Below are 27752 nucleotides of genomic sequence, written 5' to 3'. Positions count from 1 at the left end.
TCAGCGTCCGTAAGTCCCACCACCTGACAGACCTGCAGACCTTGTCTGAAGCCGAGCGGTCAGTGAAGCCCAACCTGCAGTTGACACGCAGGTGCGTCAGCATGCGGGTGCGTGAATGATAATAAATAATTGTTGCTTTTTACCACTGAGTGTCGGGGTGGTTTGCTACACAGCGGTAACTGATGAATGGAAGTTACTGTAGCCGCCTCGTGAGTTCCTCTATCCAGACTCACATAACCAGGTGCCTCCTGGATGCCTCCCCTAGATGTCCATCGGGCACAGATCATCAACACGTCAAACCCAACTCAATACCTCCCTAAACCTACCCTTCCCCCATGTCCCTACCTCAGTGATGGCCCCACGGTCCACTCAGACTCCCAGAACTCTGCTCATCGTCCCGCCCCTCCTCTTGCCTCCTCTATTCACACACAATCCTCAGCCATGTCCTATAACTGTCTCACCTCCAGAGTTCACCAACTTGCCCACTCAACCCTGTTGCCCTGTGCCCGCCCTGACTCAGGCCTCTGGCTCTCCCACTCAATCCCCTCCTCATTGCCGTCCAATCTCTAGGCTGCCTCACTTCCAACCATGCTAGACCAGGACCCCACAGTGACTTCCTCAAATGCAAAGCTGATCACGGATGTATCATGCTCAAAACCCTCAAAGGCTCCCTCCCCACGGCCTTCAGGAAAGCACTGGCCTCTAGGCATTCAGGTCCCCTGTGATCTTGGCATCCCATACTCAGCCTCCCCACCCCCTCCCCGGCCAGCCTCTCTGCCTCTCTCATGGTTCAGCCACGGTACATTCTCTCACTCACCTCTGGGCCTTTGCACATGCTGTACCTTCCTCCTGGGATGCCTTCCACTTCCACTCCCTCTCCACCTGGCTAACTCCCTCTCACCCGTCAAGATTTGGGTCAGCCTTCATCTGTTCCATGGAATTTTCTCTGACTTCCTTCTCCCACACCACCCGAGTCAGGCGCCCCCTTTCCTGGGCTTCGATGGTGCCCCTATCATAGCAGTTTCCACCCTGATTGTCATCCCCCTCAAGGACTCTAGACTCCCTGAGGATGGGAAAGGTAAGCAGAATAACGCCCCCCGCAAAGGTGCCCATGACCTAATCTCCAAAACCTGTCCATATGCTACCTCATAAGGCAAAGAGGAATTGAAGCTTCAGATAAAATCATCATTGCCAATCAACTGGCCTTAAAATAGGGACGGTTTCCCGGGTTTTCCAGGTGGGCCCCACGCAATCGCAAGGGTCCTCCAAAGTGGGAGAGGTACCGGAGAGGTGAGCGTCAGGGGGGAATGTGATGAAGGAAGGATCCGAGAGATGTGATGTCTCTGGCTTTAAAAACGGAGGACGGGCCAAGGAATGCAGGCTGCCCCTAGATGCTGGGAAAGGCGAGCTGACTCTCCTTTGGAGTCTCCTGGAAAGAATGCAGCTTGCCGACCCCTCGATTTAAGCCCAGCGAGCCCCGCGTTGGACTTCCGATCTACAGAACCGCCAGGCAATAACGGTGTGTTGCTTTAAGCTACCGAGTCTGTGACCACCGTCAGCAGCGACAGAAACTACCAGAGCAGGCACTGGCTTCTCTTCATCTGGGGTCTCCCATTCCTGGCACAGGGCCTGGGCCAACATAGGGGCCGAGTCGATGTTGTGGAAGGACAAACAAAATGTCCCTCTCTGAACCACAACGTTTTCCATCTGTAAAAACAGCTTGGACAAAGCCAGAGGTTTCTGACCAAGTGTAATAGAACCCATGGGTTATGGTTTTCAACTCTTAAAAAGCCTAATGGAAGCCAGGCTGGGTGGCCCAGACTGATTGCAAGCTCTGGGTCCATCTGTCACGGAGGGATGTAAGGGAAGATGAGAATAAATAAGATTCCCGCACAAAGGAGCTTATTTAAGACAGAAAAATCACTTTTTTTTTTTTTTTTTTTTTTTTTTTACAAATGAGGTCCCTTGAATCGGGGAGATTAAACAGGGACTTTGAGGAGGAGGAACATGACACTACTCTACCTCAGTAAGAGTCCAATGCCAGGAGGCTGTAAAACAGGGACGCTAGCCCATGGCATTTGGACAAATGTCCCTGTCACCGTTCTGTCCCCAGCACCCACACAGCGTAGGGCCCCCATTACTCTCTGCAGGAGGAATGAATGAATGTCTGCAACCCCCATTCTGAAGGAAGGAGGGTCTTGCCCCCGACGTGGCAGAAACCCAACGGGGATGATGTATTGCAGGCAGGCACTTGATGACAAAATTGCGCGTGCCCAGGAAGGGCTATTTTCACACTGAGGGGCCAGGTAAGGGGGGAGGGGGACGTCTTCGATTTGGCAGAGTAAGGAAAGGCTCCTCTGGCCTGGCGACCTCTCCTAATGCTCTTCCCCTCCAAAGCAAGGCCAAACCCTAATAGTTACCCCCTCACCCACGCAATCATGAGGACGGCAGTGGGAATGGGGACCCAGAGTTAGAGGACCCCGTCTGACATCGGTGAACACACACACACACTAAGTCAGGTAAGCCCGGCCACATGCCCTCCCACTCCACCCAGCCTCTCTCGGGACACTCCCTTTCCTGGGTTCCCCTTCACTGTGCCACCTTGAGTAGATGCCTTCCCTCCCTGGGCCTCTTTTCTCCTGTGCACATTGCATTGGGCTAGGTTTGCTTCATCTTGGTTTTGGAAATTGAATCCTTACTGGCATCGTCACGAATTTTAGCATCTCCAAGTACCATTTGCATTTTGGGCGCTTACTGGTTTGTCTGTGTGTTGTGTTTGCGAATCCACTCACTTTTTAAAAGCTTACATAATTGCATTCTAAATGCCTCCATACTGGTTATGAGAACGCAGCCGGCCTGCCCGAGTTCAAATCCCGGCTCTTGCCACTTCCTGGTGATGGGACCTTGCAAGCTGCTGAGCCCTTTCGGCTTCAACTTCCGGGAAATCGGAGCCTGTGATCGCACCTGCCTTAAAGAGCTGAGCGAGACAGAATGAGCTGGGACACGCAGGGTCTCTGCACAGGCCTAGCGCTTCGCAGGTGCCCATTCAGCCACAGCCATTGCTGCCATGTTTCTGGCCATTACCAGGGCTGTCATCGTGTTAAAAGGAAAAAATCAGCATCAACTGGCATAAATAGAATGGAACTCCGAAAATAAGCCAACGAGGCTTTGGGTGGTTTTTACATTATTCCATTTGTATTTATTATATATACTTACTAGAGAGCTGTAGGATATACCTTGTGTCAGTATATAGGTACATCAATAATGTACTCTATAACTATATAACAAATACGCATCTGTTATGTAAAATATATCCCATCTTTACTGTTCTCGTTCTACAAAAATAAATTACTTTTTAGAAGAACAAGTAAGCCATGAGAACAAATACATTTTCCAAATGAACTTCTAGGACATCTGGTCACCTCCTGAAGGCTCATTAAGGTTCTCTTTGCGTTAGAAAGGTGGTAATGGTAAAGGCATCTTATCGTGAGAGGGGGGTTTTCGCTGGGGGTCCTCAGAAGATCAGAGGGAAGTTCAAAGGGACCGAGTCTCCCAGCACACGGTCCCCCGCGTTATTTCGCTCCAGTCCGTGACAGCGTGTGGCCCAACCATGGCCTGCATGCCAACCTCTGGGCAACAGCAAACTAAACCATCTCTGCCATGACATGCCTCAGTTTGCCCATCTATAAACGGGGATTCTAGAATTATCCTATCTTGCTCCGATGATTGTTCTGCAGGTGCCGGGGCGATGACGGATGTAGGGGTCCCACGAAAAGAAAAAGGTACGACCGCCTGTTTTTTAGTTTTACTGCTCCTGTCACACCGGCCTAGAGTCCCCACCTCTGTGTGAAGACAAGGCCCCCTCTTGATCCCTTCCTGAACCCACTACCGTTACCCCAAGAACAGCAACAGTTTCCAGGCACCTGCTGGGCACCAGGCCCTGTGCTCACATTCTCTTGCTTCTGCACATGATCGGACTGGAGCAGGGAAGGAACATCCCACTTTGCAGATAAAGAAGCCAAAGGTGATCAGAGAGGCCAAGGTCGCAGAGAGGAGGGGAAAGACAGAGCCAGCATCCGACGCAGCCTTGGCCAGTCCGGTGCGCTCTCTTCCCCTGCCCCCAGTGCCTTGCTTGTCTTGGGGCCACGAGCAGCCACCAGCCTTTGGGGCGGCCTTCCCAGCTGCCTGTCTTCCAGTGTTTCAAGCGGGGCCCGAAGAAGAAGCTGTTTACTTCTCGCACACTAAAGCGCACAGATGGGACGCCTTTGGCTTTCGCAAATTGGCTCACTGGCCACACGCTGTAACCGTTTAAGGGGCGGCCAGTAAAAAACAAGAATGTTCCAAGTTAATGGGGCTCCAAGCTCTTGGCCAGAGCTTTACCTGCTACGGGCCCGCACCCCAGGGCGTCATAAGCCGTCCAAGTACGGGATAACGAGCCCAGGAGCCTGCAGGAAGGAAAGCTGGCCACTCTCCCCTCAGAATCAATCGGGCAGCCCTGCCCGGGACCGCAGGAACCCAAACACCGTTGGCCAGACGCGGGCCCCTCAAAATGATTTCCGTGAAACTTAATCGATGTGTTTCCATTCCTTCCCAGTGAGTGTAGCCAGGCTGGGCCTTTAACTGTTCCTCGGCAGAAGCCAGCGTGAAGCTGGAAAGGGAGAAGGTGAGACAAGCCAGAGCCGTCTGTCCTCAGCCCTCCAGCCCCTCCCAGGCAGGAGACAAGGAGCCCCCTGTGGGGGGGCGGGGGCGCAGAACTATGTGTGACGCGCAGGGGCCTTCTGGGTGGATTCGGGGAACCTGGTATGGAGCTCAAGGCCACATAGAAAAGTGTCGGTCCCCAGTGGTTCCCTCTGGGTATGAGAGGAGCGGGGAGGAAAGGGGTTTCTAGAATTCTGTGTCAGCCTCTTGCAAGGAGCCTCCATTATTATTTTACAGTAAAATAAACAAGGTCGATGCATCTTTACCTACGTGCATATCCCTGTGACCACTACCCAGGTCAACGCACAGGATCTCACCAGCCCAGAAAACGGCTCCCTCCCCGGCATGGCCCTCACCCCGAAGGTAACTACTCTTCCGACTGTTGGGAGTTTTTAAAAGAAAAATTCCCATGCAGCGTGATCTCCGTTGCGTAAAAACGCGTGTAAGCCAAGAGGCCATGGAATAAAGTGTTAACTGTAGTCACCCCTGAGCGCTGTGAGGGGCAGGGGCCTCATAAGGCACCGTTTTAATTTTCTTCATAGTTTGCTGAATTTTCCGAACGTTCTGTAACCAGCCTGGGTAGCTTTTATAATCAAGGGGGAAAAATAAAAGTGCGATTGCGTGTGTTTTTAAGGTCTGTTCCCTTTTTAAATGGTCTCACCAGATGTTGTTAGCTGGGCTTTCTGAGATGTGTGCTGAACTCTTCTTAAAGGCCCAGATTTACCCATCTACCGCAAGATACAAAGCGTTTTCGTATCACTTAGCATCAGCACCTCCTAGCTTGGGAAAAGCTGAGGCAGTCAGTGTCCCAGGGCTGCTGCCATCCCCTACTGTCCTCTATGGCAGAAACATCTAGGGAAGGTGACATTCCACCCCTGATTCACGGGGTGACGATGGCCTCAATTCCCCCATCTGTAAAATGGGGGCATTGGGCTTATCTATCTCTAAGGGTCCTTCCAGTCGGGGCCATTCTAGAATTCAAGCTGTGATCGGACTCCAGAAGGTCTGGAGCTGGGACGTGGTTTCTAAATGGGACCCACGTAATCCTCAGTTGGTGGGAAAGTTCGAAAAGACCCTTCTCCCTCTCTGTACTCAGCCCAGGAAGAGTCTACACCACCAGCCACAGACACAAATGCCCACAGGGGACCGACAGGTGACAGGGAAGACAGAAGTAGGCCAAGTGTGAGAAAATAACCCCTCCGGTCCCTCGGTGAGTGGCCCTTCACAGTCAACCTCAGTGTCCGGGAAGCAGTAGGGAGTCATGGGGCTGGGACACATGCCCCACCTCATCAGCTCCTGCCCAGCCTTGCCTTGGCCCAGCGTTGCCGGATCTGCTGATAGTTTAGTAAAGCCTCCCAATGTTTTAAAGGTTAGCCAAGCCAAATACGTCTGTGAGTCAGCTACAGCCCAGCGGGTATCAGCTTGTGGCCGCCAGGCTCAACGATCGGGGACTCTGCCCTTGAACTTCTCCAGGCTGGAGGTCCCAAAACCAGGGTTCTGCTGCCCTGGCTGCCAGGAAGTGGTTGATCATGTCCAACTAAAACTTCTCCTGCTTTAAATCCCTTGTATGTGTGTGTGGGTGGAGGTAGGAGTGAGAATTGGCTCCTCATTAAAAAAAAACAAAAACAAAAAAACTTTCAGAAACTGGAAAAACAGCCCAGATGCAGTGAACTGAGAAGCAAGTAGGTGTTAGAAGACCCACATTCAGAAATCCAGTTCTGTCATGTGTCGTCTTGTGGGTAACCTTGAGCAAGTCCCTTCACCTGCCTGGGGCTTCGTGTTGTGTTTGTTCTTTTCGCTCCCCGTCCCCTTGGCCTTTGCTTTGGGGCTCACCGTCTGCCACCCAGAAAACATAATGATAATAGCACTTATAACTACAGCTGCTAACTGAGCAAGCTTCTGTATCGGGTTTTATCCTAAGCGTTTTCCATTCTCTTATTAACATTAATTATTTTTTTAATGTTTATTTCTTTTGAGACAGAGCCACACAGAGTGAGAGCGGAGGAGGGGCAGAGAGAGAGGGAGACACAGAATCCCAAGCAGGCTCTGGGCTCCGAGCTGTCAGCACAGAGCCTGACTCGGGGCTTGAACTCACGGACCGTGAGAGCGTGACCTGAGCCGGAGTCGGACGCTTCACCGACTGAGCCACGCAGGCGCCCCCTTTCATTAACATTATTTGATTTCCTCTTCCCAATAGTTCTGTGGGATACGTATTATTATTCCCATTCCATAGGGTAAGAAACTGAGCCCAAGGCTCTCTACCACCAGCAAATAGTAGAGTTGGGGTATTGACACGCGCACATCACCACCAGCTCCTCTGCCCCTTCCCCTGCTCCCTCCCACCAGGCCAGGCTCTCCTTTGGCCACTACGATGGCCTTTTAACACACAGACCCGGTTGTGACCCTCACTGCTCAACAGTCTTGAGTGGCTCCCCACCGTCTTAACAACTCAGCCTGCCGATAGCGGCCATCGGTCCACACCAGCCCACCTTTCCTGCTTCTCCTAACACACCTGACACCCTGGCCCGGGGTTTCCCAATCACCCGTGCGCCTCGCACATGAGTTTTGTTTGCGGTTTACATACCCCAATTTATTTTACTTGATATGGACTGTTGCTTACTTCACATTTGTCTTTTCGGCCAATTTGTTTCCGACTCAAATCCACTGATTTTTATTTATTATCACGGGTTTGTGCTGCTTAAATTACCTTCCTAACACTAAGCCGAAAAATTGTAGAACAATAAATGTGTAGCCAAAGTCTCCCCCTCCCCCCTCCCCCCGCCCTGGGACCCATGGCAGGTGCCCCACTTTGAAAGCACTGCCTGAACTCGCTCTGCGCCCCTCCCTGGATCGGGTGAGCTCCTTCCCACCCTTCAGAGACCCACGCAACCCGCATCTCTCTTTTATGACACTTCCGCTTCTAGGCAAAGAGAGGAACTCCCGCCGCCCATCACCCCGCCTGGAAATCTCAGTGAGTGGGCACTGTAACCCCAGGCCAGGGCCCAGGGCTTCGTCTTCTCTCATTCGGGTCCTTACACAGGGCCCGGCACCTCGGGGGATCGCCATGAGGTAAGTACTTTGGCAATGTTAAATGAATTCAATTGGATTCAACCGGCTTTTCTCAAAGCTTGGGATAGGATGGCAGGTAACCACAGGATGAGTTGGGGAGGACGTGAACTCTATGTGAAACCACAGAAAGAAAGTTACCCCAAGTCTCATCCAGTCCTCACGGTAACACCAAAGAGACGGTCTCCGTTCAGCCGGTAGATCTTAAAATACCTCCCAGACACTGAGCGATTATTCCTTTTAACAAAAAGAAAGCAGCCCCCTGGCTTGGAATCATCCACAGCCGACCTCTTCCGGCCAGAATTGACGGATACAAATTCGCCTTCATGGTATACATTTTTAGAGTGACTTTGTATTGATGACAATGGATACAGATTTTTCATGGTCTTGATATAAAATGTCTTGTTTAAATATATCTTTACGTTTATAAAGTGAGTTGATTCAGAGAGAAATAGTAAGCAAAGAATAAATAGTAGATTGTGTTATTTCTTTATAATACCTTATCCAGTAAGAGAAGATGCAAAAAATTTCACGATGATACTAAAATTTCGGGAACATGAACCTGGACAAGCCCGAAGCCCCTCTGCCATAAGGTGCTCTGACACTGGGCTGCTTCAGAACACTACATAGCCTTTAATCAAATCATCCCATGAAAAGGACAACTGTGATGGGGCCACGAAGGAAAGATACATGGCATGCTAGAGTGGGACTTGCCTGAGGACACGATATTGGGGTGGAGATTTATAGGAGGGATAAGAATTCTTTAGGTGAAGGGGTGACACCCAGCAGGCACGGCATATGCAAAGGCCCTGTGGCGGGAGGGAGCTTGAAACATACGAGGCTCTGAACCAATGTCAGAGCAGCTGAAGTACAGAGGTGAGAGCAGAGAGGTAGGTGGGTGGTGGGAGAAAAATCTGTCCGTCATTCCTATTCAGGAAGGAGTTGCTAAACCTTTTCAAGGAGCCCCCCCGAGGCCTGACTCTTGATCTGAGAGTCTGGCGTTCAGCAAGGAATTTCTGGATTTTAAAAAAGTAATCACGGAGTTAGGTCCAAAACTAGGTAAAGCTTAGCAAACACTGCTTGGTGCAGGTGTGGCTCTGGGGTGGCCGTGACAGCTGAATGCACGTTCAGAATTCAGGCTATCCTACCTCCTGCTTTCTGGTTGGGTGACCTTGGGCAGCCACGGAAGCTCCCAGAGCTTCAGGTCCCCGTCTGTGGGGGTGGAGATACCAGCAGGTGTATTCTTAGAGCTGGTGTGAGCTACGCGAGCTCCTGCACACAAATCCCACAGCACAGGACCTTGCCTGTGGTGAGAGGTGAATACCCATTGGCGTATGAAGGTTACCGTCAAACAGCTCCAAGAGCGATGTGCGAATCCACCTGTCCTGCGGGCGTGTGGATTTAGCAGCCTGGTTTTGCAATAGGTCTGCGGCACGCACGCCGGTGTGTGCTCATATTTCAGCGGTAGAGAGAGCAGGTGGGTAAGGCTTGTGTGCGCGAGAGGGCGCGTGGGTTCGGCCACGTAGGTCAGTGGAACGCGTTTTGGTGTGCTCAGCCTGCGTGCACACATGTCTCTAAACAGAAGTCCGCGTGTGAACGTGCATCCAGTGAAAGCCCACACCAATTCGACACGCTCGATCACAGCTAAGAGGTTAAAGCCTTGGCCTGTCTTCAGAGCACTTTTCCAAATCCCCACGGCTCCCATGAATCCGCCCGGGGCTCCGGGGCCTGTTCGGGGCTGGGCTGGGATTCCCTGAAAACAGACTTTTCTTTCATCCCCTGTTCCCAGATACTGGCATGCGTGAGGTGCACGCGCACACACACACACACACACACACACCTCTCAGAGCATCCCAACCTTATCGAGGTGCCCCCTGCCCTCCTCCTAGGCCTACCTCCCCACCCGATTCCCATGGGGCCACCTCATGTCAGGACTCTGTGCACATCTGACTTTCCTGCCCTGACTCTCAAGTGGCAAGAGCACCCCAAATTTTGGTGAGCAGGTCCCTCCTCTCCCCTGGGCACCCTTAACCCACCTTGCCCAGCTCTGTGGGACTGGGAAGGGCCTTTAACTCCCCTCTCCATCCAAACCCTGCGCGGGGACACTGGGCATACCCGACCCTCCACCCCAAGTCTAAAATGCAACAGCCCCCCGCCCCCTGTTTCATCTAAGGCCCAAGGGCTGGAGTTCAGCTCTGATCTGTGCCTGCGATGGGGCGACATCAGAAGTTCCCAAGTCATCCAATCTTATCCATCCACTTCGCGCCTCGATCGATGGGGCCCAGAGAGGAGAGAGGATGTGGCCAGAAGGGGGGCACCCGGCACCGCCAGCCCACCTCCCTCCCAACCCCCCCCCTCGCCCCGCCCCGCCCCGCGACCAGTTAACACGGACCGGTGGTGAGGTGCTGAGGGTCATAGTATAAAAGGTTGGGGTCTGCCCTGACACCCCCACCAAAAGGGGACAGCGCCAGGTGGTCCAGGCCTTGGCAGGCGTTACCATGATGACGGGCTTCTCCTGTAGCTGGTGCCGGGTCAGTCGGTCCGCGGGTCCGTCTATCCGGTGCGCAGCCCCAGCCCCCACCTAGCCCTGGAGCGAGCGGAGCGGGCTGGCCGGGAGGGGAAGGGGAGGCCGGTGACCCAGGGAGAGAGCCAGAGAGAGGCGGCGGGCCAGAGGAGACTGGCGTCAGGGCGAGGCGAGCGGGGGCCGCCTGCGGCCGCAGGGGCGGGTCGGAGCGCTGCTCCCCGCGTGGGACGGGGCGGCGCGACGGCAGCCCTTTTGTGCCGGCGCCTCGCCCGCGCCCCGCCCGCCGCGCGGGATGACAGGCAGGCGCCCCCCTCCCAGCCAGGGCCTTGGCTGCCAAGAGGAGCTGGGCCGCCCGCCGCCTTTCCGACCGCTCCCCTGCTCCCCTGCTCCCTTCGGTCCTCGCAACCCCTCAGCTCCCGCTGCACAGACGGGCCAGGCCCCCCGCCGGGTGAGGCGCGCACCGACCTGGGCATCAGCCCTGGGTTCGAGGCTCCTCCTCGTCTACTTCCCAGATGGGCGATTTGGGCAAGTCACGAAGTGTCGTAAGCCTCAGTTTCCTCATCTGTAACATGGGGGTGATGCTGCTGGCGATAGTATGATGATGGTGATAGTATCTGCCTCTTAGGGTTGGTGGCGAGGAGTAGGCATCTGTCCCAACGTCCTTCCCCTGTGAAGTCCACGTTGCACACCATCAAGATGGCTCAATTCAAGCTTAGAGGTGACAGTGGCTGTTGGCGAGTTCTGGGCTTCCTTCTCCTAGAAAATGACAGCTTTGTGACCTCGGTCAAGCCATTGTTCCTCCGCTTTGGAGGGAGACTAGAAACTAAATGATTTCTGGTTGGATGATCTGGGATTCATCCATATATTGACCAAACAGGGTCCAAGCCCTGAGCCAGAATAAGTCAGAGTCTCTGCCCTCAGGTAATGTATAATCTAGTTGGACAAGGAAACAGAGAAACAGGAAAAAAATAATAATTGAGTGTGGTAGCTACCGAGGCAAAGGCAAATATTGGCTCTGGGAACTGTGGGGGACCATCCTGGAGCTGGTGGTCTAGGAAGGGACAGAGAAGCCGAGATCTGAAAGAGGGTAAGGAATTAGGTGAAGAGTGGAGGTAGGGTTGGGGGAAAGAAACAGAGTTCCGGGCAGAAAGAACAGCATGTGCAAAGGCCCTGAGACACCATTAAGCTTCAGCCCAGAGAGTCCCCCGATAGTCTGTATTAAGCAATCAAACAAGCATCTCCAACCTTCAGGAGCCAGTCTGCTTTTGGTAACACTGCCCCAGACATGAACTTGGGAGAGAACAGCCCTGTTGATGTCAGGTGCAGAATTTACTGGGAATTGGAGGGATCGCAGCTTGGAGGGACCAGAGTCCCAGCTTTGCAGGGAGACAGATTTGACATGACATCTACATCTAGTGTTCTGGGGTCGCAGGCAACAGAGACTGACTCTGAGTTCGTTTATCAAGAAACAATGGATTAGCAGAATTTCGGGAGCTCACAGAACCAATGAAAAGGCTTAGGGACCCGCCCTCTGGAAAGCACAGGAACCAAATGAGATGTGCCGGGGGTCTCATTGTGGGAATGAATTGCAAACCCTTGAAGACTGATGACAATGCAACAAGACAGAAAAACACGCCAAAGGAGAACCTTCTCTGTGTCAAGTACTTCTCTACGTGTGTAACATTTATGAAGTCGATTCTATTACGGTCCTTATCTTACAGATGAAAAAACCAGGGCACAGAAAGGTTATGTAGCTTGCCCAGTGTGGGATAGGTACTGACCGTGGAGCCTGGAATTGAACGAGGCTGTCCATTCCCAGAAATCATGTTGTTAGCCACCTTCCTGCGCTACCTGAATGAATCCCAAGCCGCGTGCCGCTCCCTGGCAGATTCAGAGACTTAACGGAGAGATTCTAATCGGACCGTGTGCACAAGGTCCCCTAACACTGGACATAATCGGGAAGAGCTGGTCACCTAAAGGGAACTTAGGCTGCATGAGAAGGTGGGATTGGATCTGAAATGTCTGATAAAGATCAGTACTCACAACAGTCCAGCCCTTGGGCCCCTCAACATCCTTGCACCTCTGTTCCCATCCACACTCTTCCAAAAATACTCCCTGTTGACCTGGTGCTGTTCCGCACGCAGCCAAAAATGTGCACACACCTACCTACAGCCTTGTATGGCTTGGCTCTGTTCTGGGTGTGACCTCAAGGAAGTTCACCTTTCTGAGCGTCAGATCCATCCTTCGTAAGACAGAGAGCATGTAACTTCCGTCCTCATGAAACCATGCTGGACATCAAACGAGCTAATGATTGTAAAGCGCTTTGCACCGTTTCTGGTACCCAGCAGAATCAATACAGAACCCGGAAAAATGGTGTTTTTATGTTAGGGGCCAATGGTTGTGAAATCAGTCTCCAGCTACACAGGCTTGACTATTGGATTGGATTTGGTGTATTTCTCAGGGACTTTCCAGAGGACTTTCCAAGGACTGTTCAAAGTATTTCCTCTCTCTTTGGCAAACGATTCACTGAATACTGCTCTGCTTGCTACACCAGATTCAGAGAAATAATGAAAGCCATCACTGGTCTTACACATGCTGGTGTGGCGTATAAGGGGAAGCGCTGTAGAAATGGGTCTCTGCTACTGATTCGCTGGGTAGCTTTGCACAGATCCTTCCTCTTTGGGGACCACAATTTCCTCCGCGTAAAATGGAGGCTCTCATCGTTTCCTCATGAGGCTCTTGGGAGAATCCAATGAGATAATGATTGCAAGAGCTGAACTCAGTGCCCGGCATATAGTAGGTCCTCAGCAAATGCCAGTTGTCCCTATGATTCTGAGATCCCCAGGGCTGGGTGCCGGGACACCTCACCCGGAGACGGTCTCACTTGGGGGAAGAGAGTTGCCTACTTCAGAATTCATTCATTTTCAATACATATTTATCTGTTCCTTCCATAAGGATAGCAAATACTTGGCACACATTTGCACGTTTCACCCCTTCCCTACCCATGGTAGACATCATTAACTAATCATGGAACTTCCTGCAGAACTTAGAAGCAGCCTCGGAACGCCCCTCAACACAGAGCCCAAGCAGCCACTACCAATCAATGTGAGTTGGCATTAAGACAATGCTTATTTGTTATTTACAGTCCCTGATGTATAAGGAAGATTAACACTGCAAACAGCACAGGCTCTGGAGGCAGAAGGCTTGGGTTTGACTCCTGCGTGAAAATCCCCTGTAGACTGTTATTAAAGTGAGTAGGGACTGAGGCACCGTATCAGCCATGGAGTGTCCCACTTAGACATCCTTTCAAGAAGGATCCTCTAGCGGGACGTTCCATGAGTCGTGGATTCTCCTAGGATACAGGCTTCTGGGGTAGCGTCCGGCTAAGCACAGTGTGCTCAAGGGGTCACCATGTCTGCCTGATGTGGGCTCTCTTACGAACAATCTTTGTGCCAGAGGTCCCCCCCGGGCTGGCTGAGACTTTCTCAGCGCTGTCCCACAGTCTGAAATTCTTTCTCCGCCGTCCTTCTCTCGTCCCCTCTTCCTTTCGCAGATGCCAGGACTGTGGCACGGTCTGCAGGCTCTCCCGGGCTCTTCCTGCCTCCAGCTCCCCTTCATCCTCAGAGGCATCACCCCCAACAAATTGCTCGCCCTTCTAACTCTGTCTCTGGCATCTGTTGCAGACGATGCGGTTCACACAGCGCTGAGCCACCTGAGTCTGGGTTGCGAGGGAGTGTGCTCCTCTCCGGGATGCTGGGACTAAGGGGAGGCACAGAGATTATTGTCAGGGCTGGAAGCAAAGACCCAGAACAGGGAAGCTGACGAGTAGAGAAACAACCTATGGCCCGCCCTCGGTGAAATTGGCCTTGCCCATATCTTGGTTGTAAATGACAGAAGTTCAACTCAGTCTAATTTTTTAAAAAAGGGAATTTAGGGTCTTCAAAGTGAGAACGGGTGCCAGATATCTGCCATCATTCTTCTGGTAGTTTCTCTCCTGTCCAATGGAAGATGGCTGATAGGAACTCCAGGCCTGCAGGATCTCAACTCAGCACCGCTGGCACCAGCCCGGCCCCCCGCCACATCTATATACTAATCCTAAAGAAGAGACCCTGATTGGCCTTGTCTGGGCCCCATGGCTATTCCTAAGCCAATCACCATGGTCAGGGGAGCGAGGATATTCTGCTTCATTGGAATAGATTCTATGCCCACCCCTGCGTGAGAGCACATGATGGTACCTCTGTTAGGACTGCACGGTGTGGGGAGACGTTCCTCAAAGAAATGAGAAGGAGGGGGATGGAGACACAGGTTAAGCCAACAAAAGCTTGGGGGATCATTGCCCAGTTCGTAAACAGCGGGAAGAGAAAAGACGGAAAAGACTTGGTGTTATCCCTCAAGGACCTTCTCTTCTTGGAGGTGAAAGTGTGATGTTTAAATGAGTTTCCTGATACCAGGTCTTAGACTGTTGCTAACATTGCTTCCTGGTAGGGGAGCCCATGATATATATCCAGGGCCCTGAGTTCAAGTCCCTGCCCGCCCACTCACTCACTCCCTGGGGGTTCATGGGGGGTTACTTAAATCATCCAAATCTCAGTTTTCTCAGCTGTGCCACGGAGCCAAGAATCTCTGCTTTGCTTCCGTCCCCTGTCTGCTGTGAGGCAGTAGTCATGAGCACTGGCCGTGTCCTACAAGAGGCAGAGATGCATTTATTGATCACCCCCTGTATGCCAGGGACAGTGTGCTGAGTGCTGGGAGTAGCAGGGTGGACGTGGCAGAAGGGCCCTGCCCTCGTGTAGTTCACAGGGCAGTAGGGAATCGTGTCGTAATAACGAAGCATCATACAGATTGTGGTATGGAAAGGCACATATCAAAGGGACCCAATAGATTCCAAGGGTCTTGGAGGGCTCCCCTGAAAACTTAAGCTGAGATCTGAAGACAGAAAAGAATGAACTAGTGAAAGAAGTCAGAGAAGAGCATTACGGTCAGAAGGAACAGCATGTGCAAAAGTCCTGGGGCAGGAGAACGGTTGGAGGCACAAAAGAGGCACAGTGGGAGGGACAGGAACACAAGAAGAGGTGGGGGAGGTTTTTCTCCTTAGGGCCCCGAAAAGCCATGGGAGGCAACAAAGAAGAGAGTAATGTGATCAGGCTTTTTTCCCCAAAAGATTCCTCTAGCTGCTTGGGGGTGGGGGGTGGGGCAGAGGCTGCCAGGACACCCACCAGCAAGGGGTTGACACGAAGAGCTGGAGAAAGGCAGAGCTCTAAGGACGGTGGAAGCCAAGAGCCAAGACCCCAAGGCAGGGACCACCGAGGGCCACCCCACTCCCCCAGCCCATCCTTTAGCCCCCACCCCTCTGGGCTTGCACCCCAACCCCCCGGGCCTCTCTTTTCCTCCCAGTCCAGCCCTTTTCTTATTATTGTAGGACACACTCCATCCATGACTCATCCAGGACTTGGATTTCTTGTTCCAGCCCCCTCCCCCTCCCCAGCTACTTAGAGCTCCTTGAGCCCCTCACCATCTAGGAAGGCAGCCAAGAGCCCCTCCAGCTGGGGGGGAAGTCTGGGGAGGAAGGAGCTGGGGCTTTGCCAGCTCAGGCGCCACCCACGCTTTCCTGCCTCTGATTTTGTTCATCTTCCCTCCTGCGGGGGGATTCCCCGTCTGCATCTGCATCGCCCCCCCCCCCCCAGGACCACCTCCTTTGGGAAGCTCTTCCCCACGCGCTACCCCTGATCGCGCCCCCTCTGCTCAACAACCCCGTCCCTCCACGAAGCCCTCAGGAGCCCTCTTCAAGGTGAGGGAGGCAGGGGAGTACAAAGATGGCACTGGGGACACAAATATGGTGACAGGCTTCAGGAGGAAACCAGCAACGCCCCCAGGAGAAGGGTCAGAGGAGGCTGGGAAGAAAGAGGAGAAGGCCTTCCGGGCCAAGGACACAGTTTGTGTTTGTGAGTCGTTTCTGTAATGTGCGAAAGGGACCCCCATGCATTTTTTAATGAAGGAACGTCTTTTTTTTTTTTAATGTTTTTATTTATTTTTGAGACAGAGAGAGACAGAGCATGAGCAGGGCAGGGGCAGAGAGAAAGGGAGACACAGCATCCGAAGCAGGCTCCAGGCTCCGAGCGGTCGGCACAGAGCCCGACGCGGGGCTCGAACCCACGGACCGTGAGATCATGACCTGAGCCGAAGTCAGACGCTCAACCGACCAAGCCACCCAGGCGCCCCTTAATGAAGGAAGGTTTGAGGAGAACATGGAGAAGTTCAGGAGAGCCGCATCCGTTGGCAAAGGTGGCGATGTATGGGCCAAACCAGGCAAACACGGGGTTCAAAACAAAAACACCCAGAGCGGAACTAGTTGTCAACATCTAACAACAGGGAGGCTTTACCTAACCCGGGCAGCAGCCTCTCCCTTCGTGCACTTCGGGTGCCTGGTATCCTCCTGGCTCACTTCACTCACTGACACTTCCTCAGTCACTTTCTGGACCCTGTAGACATTCGAGTTTGCGCCCCTGATCTGGACGAGATGCTTCCCAAGGCCCTGAACCACGCAAGCTGCTAACCGCACCAGGCACACAGCAGGTGATCGGTAAATGCTGGCCCGCTGGATGGATAGGGTGATTCTCAACCGTGTCCACAAATATCTTAGCACTCCTGCCTTCCCAAGGTGGGGCCCCCTTCAGTGTGGGCTGGATTTAGACACCCACCTGGCAAGAATCAGAACCGTGGAGGAAGTGATGGCACGGGACTGGCGGGAGTAGGTCGTAAGAGACAGGCGGCTTCTGTGTTGTTGGGACGCTCGAGTGACTCTGCAGAAACACCCACGTGGCGGGGAACCGAAGCCTCCGGCCGGTGGTCGGTACCAACCTGCTGGCCGTGGGAACAGGCCGCACGTGGACCCTCCAACCCAGGATGGGTGGGGGGGGATAGATAGAATGAATGGATAAAGAGTGTGTGAGGTAGGGACAGAGAGTCTACTGGGAAAGCAAGAGGGGGGTCAGATCCTGGAAAGCCAAAAGAAATTTGTAATCCGGGACTGCCACAGTCATATCTAAGTTTAAGGTGGGCCATTCAGCAGAAAGGTAGGGGACAGTGGAATTGACGAGCCTTGGGGCTGAGAGCCAAGCAAGTGGCTGTGTCAGTCATTCCGGGAGACGGGCTGCCTCGTGTCTCCAGACCCAGCTTCCCCCAGCAGCAGCCTGACTCTATCCTTTGCACCCCGTGTTTCTGGCCCTGTCATTCCCCAGCCCCGACTGGCCCTCTGGGCTGTGGAGGAGGTCAAGACTTGAGCACTTCTCAGAGAGCAAGTCACCCTCCTCACTGAGCCTTCTTTGTGCGGAGGAAGCAGTTACCCCCTTGGCTCAATCTTCTGTGGGGACCCCGTTGGCCCCCGGCGTGATGGGGAGCCACAGCCACCAGCCCCTCATGGGTTAGGTCAACCCTGAGATCCAGTCCATTGGGATTATTTGAAATAGCCCAGCATGTGTCCCAGGGAAACATATCTACAAATGAGCCTGACACGTAGGAAAAGCTTTAATACTCATCCACCCGCGCTGAAATGCCATTTCTTGTCTATCAAGTTGGCAAAGGCTCGAAAGCTTGACAACACATGCTGGCGAGGCTTTGAGCAAACAGGCACCTTCACACATCACTGGTAGGAACGCTCACTGGTAGAAGGGAATTTGATGGTACCTCGCAGAATGACAAACGCTGTACCCTACGACCCAGGATTTTTATTTCCAGAACTTATCCTGAAGATACAATCCCACAAATACCAAGCAACAACAACAAAAGACCTCGTGCACACATTTATTCACAGAGGCATTATCTGCAATAGCAAAATAGCCATATCCATGTATAGGAAACGGGGTGAATGAACTATGATACCAAACAAGGAATATCACACAGTCATGTAAGCAGGAAGGAAGGTCTCTATGAACCTATATGGTGATTTACAGCACATACGGTTAAGCAAAACCAAAGACAAAAGCAAAGTATAAAAGACTGTATATGGTGTGTTATTTTCCACGTGAGAAAAAGTTTTTCAAAACCATGTATTTGTGCTATGTGTGTGCTTACTTAGTTAACTATGCAAAAATGTATCCAGGAAGGATAAATCAGAAACGTATTGAAAACCGTTACCCATAAGGAGCTGGTGGTAACACCGTGGAGAAGAAAGAGGTGGCAGTAAGATTTTTCTGAATATATTTGTATAATACAATCTTGACGTTTTGACGATGTAAACACTTTACATTTTCAAAAATTAAATAAAGATATGAAAACCCAAACTCTAAACTTGAAAACAAAGAGAAAACATGAGCTTAACCATATGTCGAGTAAATAGTATAGCCACACAAAGAAAAGAATTCATTCAAGTAACTTTTGGCCAAGTAACTGAGTCCTGACCCCTTAGTGGGATAGACTTTATGGATAAAGAGAACAACAAAGAAATCCGAAACTTTAGGGGCGCCTGGGTGGCTCAGTCTATTTAAACATCCAACTCTTGACCTTGGCTCAGATCATGATCTCATGCTTCTTGAGTTAGAGACCTGCGTAGGGCTCTGCACTGTCAGCATGGAGCCTTCTTGGGATTCTGTCTCTCCTTCTCTCTGCCCTTCCCCAACCTCAAAATAAATGGATAAACTTAAAAAAAAAGTAAAAAGAAATCTTGAACTTTAATATGTAGAAGTTGGCAGAGTATCAGTGTTATAATTCTGAAGCTACTGTGTGTGTTGAAGAAATGAGCAAATATGTTGACCTGGGAACCCAAGCCCTCATTATGGGAAAAGGAAATTAAAACTATGGAATGGCGGAAAGATCTGTGGCTCTGAGTTTTAACTGGAGACGTCAGTATGAGATCATGCTTTTTTTAACGTTTATTTATTTGTGTGAGAGAGAGAGAACGTGAGCAGGGGAGGGGCAGAGAGAGAGACAGAGACAGAGACAGAGACAGAATCCAAAGCAGGCTCCAGGTTCTGAGCTGTCAGCACAGAGCCCGATGCTGGTCTGAAACTCACAAGCTGTGAGATCATGACCTGAGCCGAAGTCAGACGCTTAACCGACTGAGCCACCCAGGCGCCCCTATCTCATGGTTTAAAAGACACGCACAGGGATTAAGAATCTGACTCTTGATTTCAGCTTGGGTCATGATCTCATGGTCGTGAGATAGAGCCCCACCTGAAGCTCTGTGATGGGCATAGAATCTGCTTAAGATTCTCTCTTTCTCCCTCTACCATTTGTGCTCTCTCTCTCTCTCTCTCTCAAACAAACAAACAAACAAACAAACAAAAAACATACCATTAACCCCCCACACACACACACTCCCTAGTTCTGCCCACTGACAGGACTAGGGAATTGCAATACCCTCATAGCAATTAGCACACCCAGTGCCCAGATCTTGGTTCCTAAATACCAATCCCCACTAAATAAAACCCACATCTTTAAAGAAGAGACCGATCCCAGGATAGAACAGGGAAAGTACAAGGTGAACCTGGGAGATCTCACATCAGAAAGCAAGGAAGCACTCAAGAATGGTGAGGCCAAGTGAAAGGGTCCAACTTAAAGGGCTTCCACTAACCAAAGTTCGGACCATTTGACCATCAAAAGAAGAATGATGTGGTTTCTCCCTGTTGGAGTGAGAGCTTACAGATAAGCAGGGATGGTGTGAGCTTACAGACAAGCAGCTAATAGGTTAGAGCCAGAGATGATACGAACTCATGCTTAGTTTAATATAGATAAAGATGAAGGGAGATTGATAGATACGTATAGAAAATTACAGATATGTGTGTATACAGAACTCAGTATATACACATATATTTGCTTGCTCTATTAACTGAAGAGCTTACAAGCTAATGATACCCCAGCAGCAACAAGCACACGTAACACCCACATCTTGGTTTCTAATATCATTCTCCAATAAAAGAAACCAGAGGGGGAAATCGCTGATTCTAGGACTGAGGTAGGAAATACACAGTGAGCCTGGAAAAAGTAAGGAGGTGCTAAAAAACAGACAAAACCCACAATGATGGAAGTATGGCACAAAGACCCAGGAACCCACTGGAAGGGCTCCTAATGACCAAAGCTGGGACGATCTGAGCAAGAAAAAAACCTGGAAGCATTACATGGATATCAATAAATGGGAGAGAATAGACAAATCTCCCATGCACAAGAATTCCAAAGAATTTATGCAGATACTTAGCCCTTGAGATGGAGAAGAACTCCCCAGTCCTAAAGCGAACCGTACTTGGTGACTTCCTTCCAAAGAGCATGTATGGAAAGGAGGGAACAACAGCTTTACAGGGTATAAACCTGACCAGGGGATCAAGGTCAACATCAACACTGATGAGTCATGTTGATAGTTGATACTCCTGATATGCTGTAAGAACGGGGTAATTAAGTTACAGACTGTCTCAGACACCCTCCATTCTGACCCTACCTGCCTTGCAAAGAGGCCCAGAGACGGCAACAGTCTTCTCCAAGGCCACACAGCATGTCCATGGCAGCATCAGGATAAGAATATACCATTCTGACCCCTAGCCCAGGGATCTACCCCAAAATCTGAGTGTTGGGAATGGCAGGGACCAGACAGACCACTTTAAAGCATCACCAGAGCTGGCACAGAGAAGGCAAGGGGGGCTCAGAGGGTTAGTGGACTGTCCCCACATCACCTTGGAGTGTCAGAGCTGCCAAAAAAGAGGAAGTGGGGCTCCCCAAGCCACACCTGCCTCCAAGGCCACACCTTAGCCTGATTTACCCCCATCCCTGGGAGTCCCAGCAGTGCTGTCTCCTCCCCCAAAGTGCTAATTCCCTCTGAGTCCTTTCTCATGGCGGTGGCCCCTTCCCTCTGTGGCCCCACTCCAGGGATCTGGGGCCGCCCAAGGACGCCCTGGGCCTCTTCCTGGGGTGAAGGGGTCTGGACAGTGTGAAAAAACTGGGCAGATGGTGCTGTGGGGACGGCAACGGGGAGGGGGCAGGGTCATCCTGCCCGAGAACTTAGCTCGTCATGAAAGAGCTAAATTGTCTTGTGCAGCTGTGCTGGTCTTTCTCCCCCTTTCAGTCTCACAGCCCTGATAGGAGAGGGGACAGCCGCCTTCTTTGTGCCCACACCCTCGTACCTCCACCCCCAGCCCTCCAGGGGCCATCAGGCGCCACCGTCCCCTTCTGGTTTCTTGTCAAAGCGTCATCTCAGGTCTGCAGGGCAAGACGTGGTCTGGAAAGCCATGGTGTCTAAGCTGTTGCCACATCAGAGTGGCCCATGAGGAGCGCTCACGCAGATATCCCCCCTTCACTAGGATCAGAACCCCCAGGGCTAGGACCAGAAACTGTATTTTTAATAAACACAGCTGGTTGGTGAGACATTTGGTTACACGGAGGAGAAAAACTAGGGTCCAGAGAGGGACACAGACTTGCTCAGGGTTACAAAGCAAGTTTTATGGCTAGATCCAGGCTCATTCATTCATTCATTTACTGTATGCCAGACCCTATTCCGGCACTGAGTTTGGGCACACTGAACAAAACAGACAAAATGTTCACCCTCGCGGACCTTACATCCCGGTACGAGAGGCAAACCCACAGGGCTGGAGTGGTTGCTATCGCTGGGGGCAAAGGAGGCCCAGGATGGCATCAGGTTCCTGGTGGGATGCCACTCGTGATGGAGGCGTACCCGGATGAGCCAGACTGACGAGAAGGTGCCTTTAGATCGGAACTTTGGGCTCGAGCCTCGTGGGGGATGTCCCTGACCAGGAGGATGACGAACTGGGGGCTCCCAGGAGATCTGAGCTGGAGAGGGGGTTGGCGAGCTGGCAGCACGACGAGGGGTGGGGGACCCTTGACCCCCTGGTGGTTTGAGTTGGCTCATGATTGTTGAGTGGGAAGGGAAGGGAGCCCAGGATAGAGCCTCAGGAAGCCCCGGGGCTTAAGGGGTGGAATAAAAGCCCCCAAGAAGCCAGATCAGGAGTTGTCCTGGCCCCCAGGAGAGTGAGGAGAGAGCTGGGTGAAGGCACAGATGCTCCAGGCGGAGAGAGAGGCAGGCAGTGTTCAGGCTGCTCAAAGACCCATTCAATCGAGGGCTAAAATCCATGGTGGGAACTTGGCCGGGCGTTGAGCCGAACGACAGTGCTCTCGGTGCACTGATGTGGAGCTGTTTCCAAGGTCATGTCCCTTATATGTTGCTGGGTAGCAAATGGCTCCTCAACTCGGCAGCTTAAAGCAACAAGGAGCATTGACTGTTGCCCAGTTTTCTGCGGATGAGGCACTCAGGAATGGCGTAGTCGCACTGTCGCGGCTCAGAGTCTCTCACGAGGCCGTTGGCCAGGGCTGCGGTCACCCGAAGGCTTGACTGGGGCTGGCAGACCCGCTTCCGAGCCCGCTGGTCCTCACGGCTGCTGGCTGGTGCTGGCTATTGGCAGGAGGCCTCAGTTCCTCATCCCACGGGCGCTGCCTGAGCGGCCTCACAACATGGCGGCTGGCTTTCCCCAGAGCCAGTGACCTGAGAGTGTGCAAACCACCGTGTCTTATGGCCTAACCTCGGAAGTCACACCTTGTTATTTCCTCCATGTCACAGTCCTATTCGGTGTGGGAGGGCACTCTACACGGAGGCAGGGGTCCCGGGGGCCACCGTGGAGGCCAGCCTCCACAACAAAGACAGTAAGAACACCGTATGTTTGGTGCACAGTGGTTTGTGGAAGTCTTTAGAAGGTCACCCATCTACCTAAGCACACGGTGCCTGTTTCAGTGAGCACCTCTGAGAGGAGATGCTCTTTGTGGCTTGTCCCTTTGAATCTTACAGGTTCCTCCCCGTCTAAGAAATATATTAAAAAATAATAATAATTACCAGGTGACCAACAGGAGTGTCCATTGAGTTCAGAAAAAGGCCTTTCATTCCCTCCCACAACAAATATTTTTACTGAGTTCCCGCTGCGTGCCAGGCATTGTCATTGGCACCAGAAACACTGGAGTGAGCAGAGCGAGGTCCCTGCTGTCACCATCTAGATCAGTCTGTAGGGCTGCGGTAACCAAGTACTATAGACCGGATAGTTTAAACAACAAAAACTTACTTTCTCCCCGTTCTGGAAGCTAAGAGTCTGAAATCAGGGTGGCGGCAGGGAGGAAACGGAATGATTTGTTCTAGATCTCTCTCGTTGGCTTGTGATTGGCCACCTTCATGTTCACGCGACATGTTCCTGTGAATACGCGGGCTCAAATTTCCACTTTTTATGAGGACACCAGTCATAGTGGATGAGGGCCCATTGTAACGACCTCATTTTGACTTCATCGCCTCTGTAAAGACCGTATCTCGAAAGAAGGACACATTCTGTGGTCCTGGAAGTCAGGACCACAGCATAGGAATCCAGCAGCAGGGCTGGGGGAGGGGGGAGGACACACAATTCAACAGGGTGAGGGAGACAGACAAGAAACACAACACCTCTGGGGGATGAGGGGTGTAACGGAAAGAGAGAAAGCAGGGCGCAGGGGTGAGTTGGCCAAGGGAAAGGTGTTGCTCTCATCTATGGGATGGGAGTTTCCAGCAGTTGAGTGGAGAGGGTGGCCTGAGGGCAAGAAGCAGAAGTCAGGCCCCCCCCCCCAGACAAATGGGGCTTTGAGGAGGTTTGGCCAAGGAGAGGAGGAGGAAGGGGTGGCAGGAGGGAGGCGTGGGATCAAAGAGAAGGTTTATCTGATTTTCTGATGGAGAATTTTGTGAGCCGAGAAGACAAAAAAATTCAGAAAAGGCAAGAGCCTCTCCTGGGAGCTGAGAAGAAGGGAGGGAGGCAGAGGGGGGAGAGGCAGGTGTGTGTGCCTGAGCATCGGAAGAGAGAGAAAGGAGGAGAAGGAGGCCACTTGTTGAGGGTGGAAGTACCAGAGGTGGGAAGCTGGGGGGAGCAGACAGCCCCAGGGTTTGACTGCAGGACACAGGAAGTTGGGGGTGGGGGGGCGTTGTATGCTCAGTTCCCAGGCTTCCCTCCCAACCCCACCAACCCCCGCAGCCTCTGGCTCCCCCCGCCCCCGTTTCCTCCCTGTGTCCCCCAGGACCCTGTGACGACCGGCTGTGGGACTCTCCCTCCCCACCCGATGTCCACTCTGATCAATGGATGCTGTGTTCTCCCTGGCTCGCCTCCACGCGTCTCCCCGTCACAGGGACTCACAGGGACCATGGTCAAGGCAATCTCCATCTGGCCGAAGGGAAGTTCTGCCTCCACATCTCTGACAGTACTTGAGACTTTTAAGAAGCTGTGTTTTGTCTTTTCACATCCATTGGACTCTGCCCCACCTTCTGGAAACCCTGCGTTGACCCCACGGCTCACAGAACAGAATCCAAGTTCTTCAGAGGAGTTAGTCTCCAAGTCTCTGCATGGCTTGACTTCTGCAGTACTTGAACAGGAATCTTTTTATTTTGACATAATTTTAGGCTTGCAGAACAGTTGCAAAGACTGTATAAAGAATTCCGATTTATCCTTCACCTCAATTCTCCTAATGATAACGTCTTGCACAATCATAGCACGTTTGTCAAAACTAAGAAGTTAATGTTGGTACAATGATGTGTTGCTTTTACAGGAAATAAAAATGATTATGGATTTTTTTTCATTTTTATTGCGGAACGTACCACAGAAAGAAAGGCCTGTGTGTGCAGTTTGGAGAATAATGACAAATGTTCCTTCTTTTATGAAATTTCTGTTCACGTTTTTTTGTTCATTTTCTATTGTGTTATTTATTAGTCTCTTTGATTCATAGATGTTGTTTATATATTATGGATGCTACTTTTTGTCTAGTAATGAGAGTTGCAAACATCTTACTACAGATCGTGAACTGGCCTTTTTATTCTTTTAATGGGGTTTTTGATGAATGGAAGTTTTCAACTTGAAGGTGGCCAAACTTACCAAATATTTCCTTTATGGTTTCAATTTTTGGAATAATATGTTTAAAAGCTTTCCTCAAGGACCTATCTGTAAGGAGGCTGTCCTATATTTCATTCTAAAGCTGTAAGTTTCACCGTTTACATTTAAATCCTTAATCCATCTGGTATAGATTTTTAGTGTATGGCGTGAGTTAGGGGATCACTTCCATTTTCTTCCGTCTGAATAGCCAATTATTCCGGCACTGTTTATTAGACAGGCCATCTTTTCTTCCCAGATTGGCAACGCAGGTTGGGCTGAATATCAGCTGCTCGTCTATGCAAGAGAAAGAAAAATATTAAAGAAAAAGTGAAATGAAATAAAATGGCCTGTGACTCTTAATGTCGGCAAGTCCACATCTAGGAATTTATCCTAAAGAAATAACTGTCAATGTGAAACAATACTTAGTTGTAGGATGTTGTTTGTAAGAACCGAAAAATAAAAACCATCTACTTGTCTGTCCAACAAGAGGGGATTGTTTAAATACATTTTTGTGTATCCATACAACGGTATGTTGTGCAGTAACCCAAAAAGGTGTGGTGGGTTTTAACATGGTAACACGGATGTACTGAAAACAGCAGGTGGTAGGACCACATATATAGTATAATCCTCTTTGTGTACTCCAGAAGATGTCCATACACGCATTACAAAGAAGAAAGGATTTACAGTAAGCTGTTAGTTGTTCCTCTGTATTATTTGAATTGTTATAACAATGTGAAAAAAACACAAATAAAGGGCCCCTGGGTGGCTTAGTCGGTTAAGCGTCCGACTTTGGCTCAGGTCATGATCTCATGGTTCGTGGGTTTGAGCCCTGCATCAGGCTCTGTGCTGACAGCTCAGAGACTAAAGCCCGTCTCAGATTCTGTGTCTCCCTCTCTCTCTAACCCTCCCTTGCCTATGCTCTGTCTCTCTTTTTCTGAAAAACAAACATTTTTAAAAATTTAAAAATTAAAAAAAAACACCACAAATAAATGCAATTCGTTTTTTTTACATATTCCCCCCCAAAATGTGGTGTGTGTTTAGGCTCATACCATAGGATCTGGCAATTCCAACCTAAGGAATTTCCAAAAGAGTAAAAAAGCATAAGTTTACACCAAAGCCTGCACATGAATGTTTACAGCAGCTCTAATCATAATCACCCAAAGCCGGAAACAACCCAGATTCCTTCACCTGGGGAATGGATAAACAAACTGTGGTATATCCATACAGTGGATTATTACTCAGCTCTAAAAAGAAACACTGCTGATAGATTGTAGCTCCATGGTTAACCTCAGTGCACTATGTGAAGGGACGGAAGCCAGACTCAAAGGCTGCATACTCTGTGATCCCTTTTACATGACTTTCCGGAACAGGCAAATTTCTGGGAAAAGAAAACACCAGGGGTTGCCGGGGGGGGCTGGGGAGTTGGGCGGGGCTGACTACACAGGGGTACAGGGAACTTGTCGGGGAGGAAGGCGATTGGTGTTGATTATGGTGATGATCACACGGCCGTGAGTCGGCTCAAAACTGAGACCTAAACGCTAGAAAGGGTGGCTCTTCCTGTAGGCGAATGACGCCTCAATAACAAAATGCAAACTGTAAGACGTGCCGCATGTTGTAAATGAAATGAGCCAGCAATGTGAGAGCTAAAAAAACACCTGCTGTGCGAGAACAATTCAATGAGATGGAATTAACATCCGCAGTATCGTCAGATGAATATCCATGTCCTACAACTGTAAAATGAGCTTCCGTGTGTGTGTGTGTGTGTGTATGTGTGTGCACATATGCACACACTGGTAGAAAGTCAAACTGCCAGATAAGCATCGTAAACGGTGTCCAGGAGTCTCTCTGAGCGCAGGGGTTACAGCTCATCTTTATTTTCTTTTGCGCCTGTGTTTGCTCATTTTCCCACGATGAGCACACTTTGTCCTGGCTCTTTGGAGCCGCTGGAGTCCAGGGCTGGCTTGGGGACGCTGGGAGGAGACGGCCACTCTGCAGCTGGGAAAACAGCAGCCCCCGAATGAACCCTGAGTCTCGTCCTGTCAATGTTTATTTTTCCTCCCTGGGCAGACAAGGCCGGGGCCTGGAAGGAGGGACAGAAATTCAGACTCAGAAGTCTCGTTCAGGGCACCCTGCCCCTCAGAGCCGGCTCACCCCTCCCTCGCTCCCCAGGCTCTTGTAGATAACTGTTAAGGTCAAGAGGGTGGCCTCTGGCTCCCGCCAGATCAACTCCCACTTCGTTACTTAGCGCTGTGTGTCCCTGGGCCAGTTACCTAACTTCTCTGTGCCTCCGTATCTTCCCCTGTAACACGGGGATAAAGATGGTGTGGACATCGTCAGGATGTTGTGTGTGCATATGTGCGGGTGTGCACGTACAAATAGCTTAGAAGGACACCTGGCTCATTTAAGTGTCAGTAATGTTTAGAAGGATTGTTGCATCGGGCGCCTGGGAGGCTCAGTCGGTCAAGCTTCCGACTTCGGCTCAGGTCATGATCTCAAAGTTTGTGGGTTCGAGCCCCACGTCGGGCTCTGTGCTGACAGCTCAGAGCCTGGCGCCTACTTTGGATTCTGTGTCTTCTCTCTCTGACCCTCCCTCGCTCACACAC

At 51.2% G+C, this 27752-nt stretch overlaps 1 protein-coding gene across 1 annotated transcript in view; it reads right to left on the bottom strand.

The window, feature by feature from the left end:
• KIAA1755 (KIAA1755 ortholog) overlaps positions 1–10421 on the bottom strand; it is a 41244-nt gene extending 30823 nt beyond the window's left edge. Inside the window, exon 1 of the mRNA XM_030309621.1 lies at positions 10262–10421. Coding sequence (XP_030165481.1) covers positions 10262–10264 — 3 coding nt within the window. The 5' untranslated portion in view covers positions 10265–10421. The remainder of the gene's footprint in view (positions 1–10261) is intronic.
• Positions 10422–27752: the final 17331 nt, after the last annotated feature.

The sequence above is a fragment of the Lynx canadensis genome, chromosome A3 (assembly GCF_007474595.2).
Source record: "Lynx canadensis isolate LIC74 chromosome A3, mLynCan4.pri.v2, whole genome shotgun sequence".
Taxonomy (NCBI): domain Eukaryota; kingdom Metazoa; phylum Chordata; class Mammalia; order Carnivora; family Felidae; genus Lynx; species Lynx canadensis.
The sequence above is the reverse complement of the archived record's forward strand: the minus strand, read 5'-3'. Positions and strand labels throughout refer to the sequence as shown.